The sequence below is a fragment of the Mus caroli genome, chromosome 3, assembly GCF_900094665.2.
Source record: "Mus caroli chromosome 3, CAROLI_EIJ_v1.1, whole genome shotgun sequence".
In the NCBI taxonomy this organism is placed as follows: domain Eukaryota; kingdom Metazoa; phylum Chordata; class Mammalia; order Rodentia; family Muridae; genus Mus; species Mus caroli.
The window spans coordinates 87620821-87623147 of NC_034572.1; the positions used below are offsets into that span (position 1 = coordinate 87620821).

The 2327-nt window shown below is 62.0% G+C and overlaps 1 protein-coding gene across 1 annotated transcript in view; it reads left to right on the forward strand.

The window, feature by feature from the left end:
- Window positions 1–2327, forward strand: part of Tchh (trichohyalin) — a 5881-nt gene that overhangs the window by 1971 nt on the left and 1583 nt on the right. The window contains exon 3 of the mRNA XM_021159100.2: window positions 69–2319. Coding sequence (XP_021014759.1) covers window positions 69–2319 — 2251 coding nt within the window. The remainder of the gene's footprint in view (window positions 1–68; window positions 2320–2327) is intronic.

Below are 2327 nucleotides of genomic sequence, written 5' to 3' on the forward strand. Positions count from 1 at the left end.
AGGCGCGAGCAGGAGTTGAGGCAGGAACTGAGGCGCGAGCAAGAGCTAAGGCGCGAGCAGGAGTTGAGGCAGGAACTGAGGCGCGAGCAAGAGCTGAGGCAGGAGCTGGCTGAGGAGGAGGAGCAGACGCGGATCCGGGAACCCGACCAGAGCATTACCCAGAGGTGGCAGTGGCAGCTCGAAGACGAGGCAGAAGCCCGTCAGAACAAGGTCTACTCTAGGCCTAGCAGGCAGGAGCAGAGGCTTCGCCAGGAGCTGGAGGAGCGTCAGCTCCAGCGCCGCGACCTCCAACAGCAGCGTCCCGCTGAGGAGGCGCGCCAGCGCAACCAGTGGGAGAGGTCACAGCGGGCGGAGGAGCGCCTGGAGCAGGAGCAGCGGTTCCGCGACAGGGAGGAGCAACGCTTCCGGGAGGAGAAGCTGCAACGAGCAGAGCTCCAGGACAGCCTCCTAGAGGAAGAACAGAGGCGGCTCCAGGAGGAACGCCGAGAGGCAAGCCAGAGGCGCCGCACACTGTACGCCAAACCCAGCCAGAGGCAGCGTAGGGAGGAGGAGCTACGCGAGGAACGGCTGTTGCAAGAAGAGCAGCGCCTGCAGCGGGAGAGGAAATCCCACAGGGAGGAGGATCTGCAGCAGGAGGAAGAGCGGCTGCAGCAAGACGAAGAGCAACTGCAGCGAGAAAGGAGGCGCCTGCAGCGGGAGAGGCAGTATCAGGAGGAGGACCTGCAACAGGAGGAAGAGCGGCTGCAGCAGGAGGAAGAGCGGCTGCAGAGAGAAAGAAGGCGCCTGCAGCAGGAGAGGCAGTATCAGGAGGAGGACCTGCAGCGGCTGCGGGATGAAGATCAGCGCAGGGATCTGAAATGGCAGTGGCAACCAAGGAAAGAAAGTGAAGTTCGTAGTAACAGGCTCTTCACCAAACGCAGAGGGGATGAGGAAACGATCCAGCAGCTGGAAGATTCTCGGGAGCGAGTGAGACGTCAGGATCGGCGGCCTCTGCAAGCTGAAGAGGAAGAGAAGAAAGAGCTGGAGCAGGAGAGGAGGCGTCGACAGCAGCGCGACCGTCAGATCCTAGAGGAAGAGCAGTTTCAGCGAGAGCACCAACGGGAAGCCAGAAGACAAGATGAGACGTTCCAGGAGGAAGAACAGCTCCAGGGAGAATCGAGAAGACGGCAACAGGAGAGAGAGGGCAAGTTCCTTGAGGAGGAAAGGCAGCTGCGGACAGAACGGGAAGAGCAGAGGCGGCGTCAAGAACAAGAGAGAGAATTCCAAGAGGAGGAGGAGCGCCTCCAAGAACTTGAGAAAGAACTTCGGCAGGAATGCGACAGAAAATCCCGTGAAGAACAAGAGCTCCGCCAGCAGCGTGAGGAAGAGCAGCTGAGGCGTCAGGAGCGGGACCAGAGATTCCGTCGGGAACAAGAACGCCGCCTGGAGCGAGAAGAAGAGCAGCTGCGGGACAGACCATCCCGCCGGGAGCAAGAGCGCCGCCTGGAGCGTGAGGAAGAGCAGCTGCGGGACAGACCATCCCGCCGGGANCAAGAACGCCGCCTGGAGCGTGAGGAAGAGCAGCTGCGGGACAGACCATNCCGCCGGGAGCAAGAACGCCGCCTGGAGCGTGAGGAAGAGCAGCTGCGGGACAGACCATCTCGCCGGGAGCAAGAACGCCGCCTGGAGCGTGAGGAAGAGCAGCTGCGGGACAGACCATCCCGCCGGGAGCAAGAGCTCAGACGGGACAGAAAATTCCGTGAGGAAGAAGAGCGCCGCGAGGAACTGGAGGAAGAGCAGCGTGGGCAAGAGCGAGACCCTTTGAGGGTGGAGGAGCAGCTTCGCGGACAGCGAGAGGAAGAGCAGCGCCGCCGTCAGGAATGTGACAGAAAATTACACCGGGAACAAGAGGTCCGCCAGGAACTGGAGGAAGAGCGGCTGCGGGACAGTAAGATCCGCCGGGAGCAAGAGCTCCGCCGGGACCAAGAGCTCCGCCGGGAGCGCGAGGAAGAGCGGCTGCGGGACAGTAAGATCCGCCGGGAGCAAGAGCTCCGCCGGGACCAAGAACTCCGCCAGGGACTGGAGGAAGAGCAGCTGAGGCGCCAGGAACGTGACAGAAAATTCCGTGAGGAACAAGAGCTCCGCCAAGAACTGGAGGAAGAGCGGCTGCGGGACAGAAAGATCCGCCGGGAGCAAGAGCTCCGCCGGGAGCGCGAAGAAGAGCGGCTGAGGGACAGAAAGATCCTCCGGGACCAAGAACTCCGCCAGGGACTGGAGGAAGAGCAGCTGAGGCGCCAGGAACGTGACAGAAAATTCCGTGAGGAACAAGAGCTCGGCCAAGAACTGGA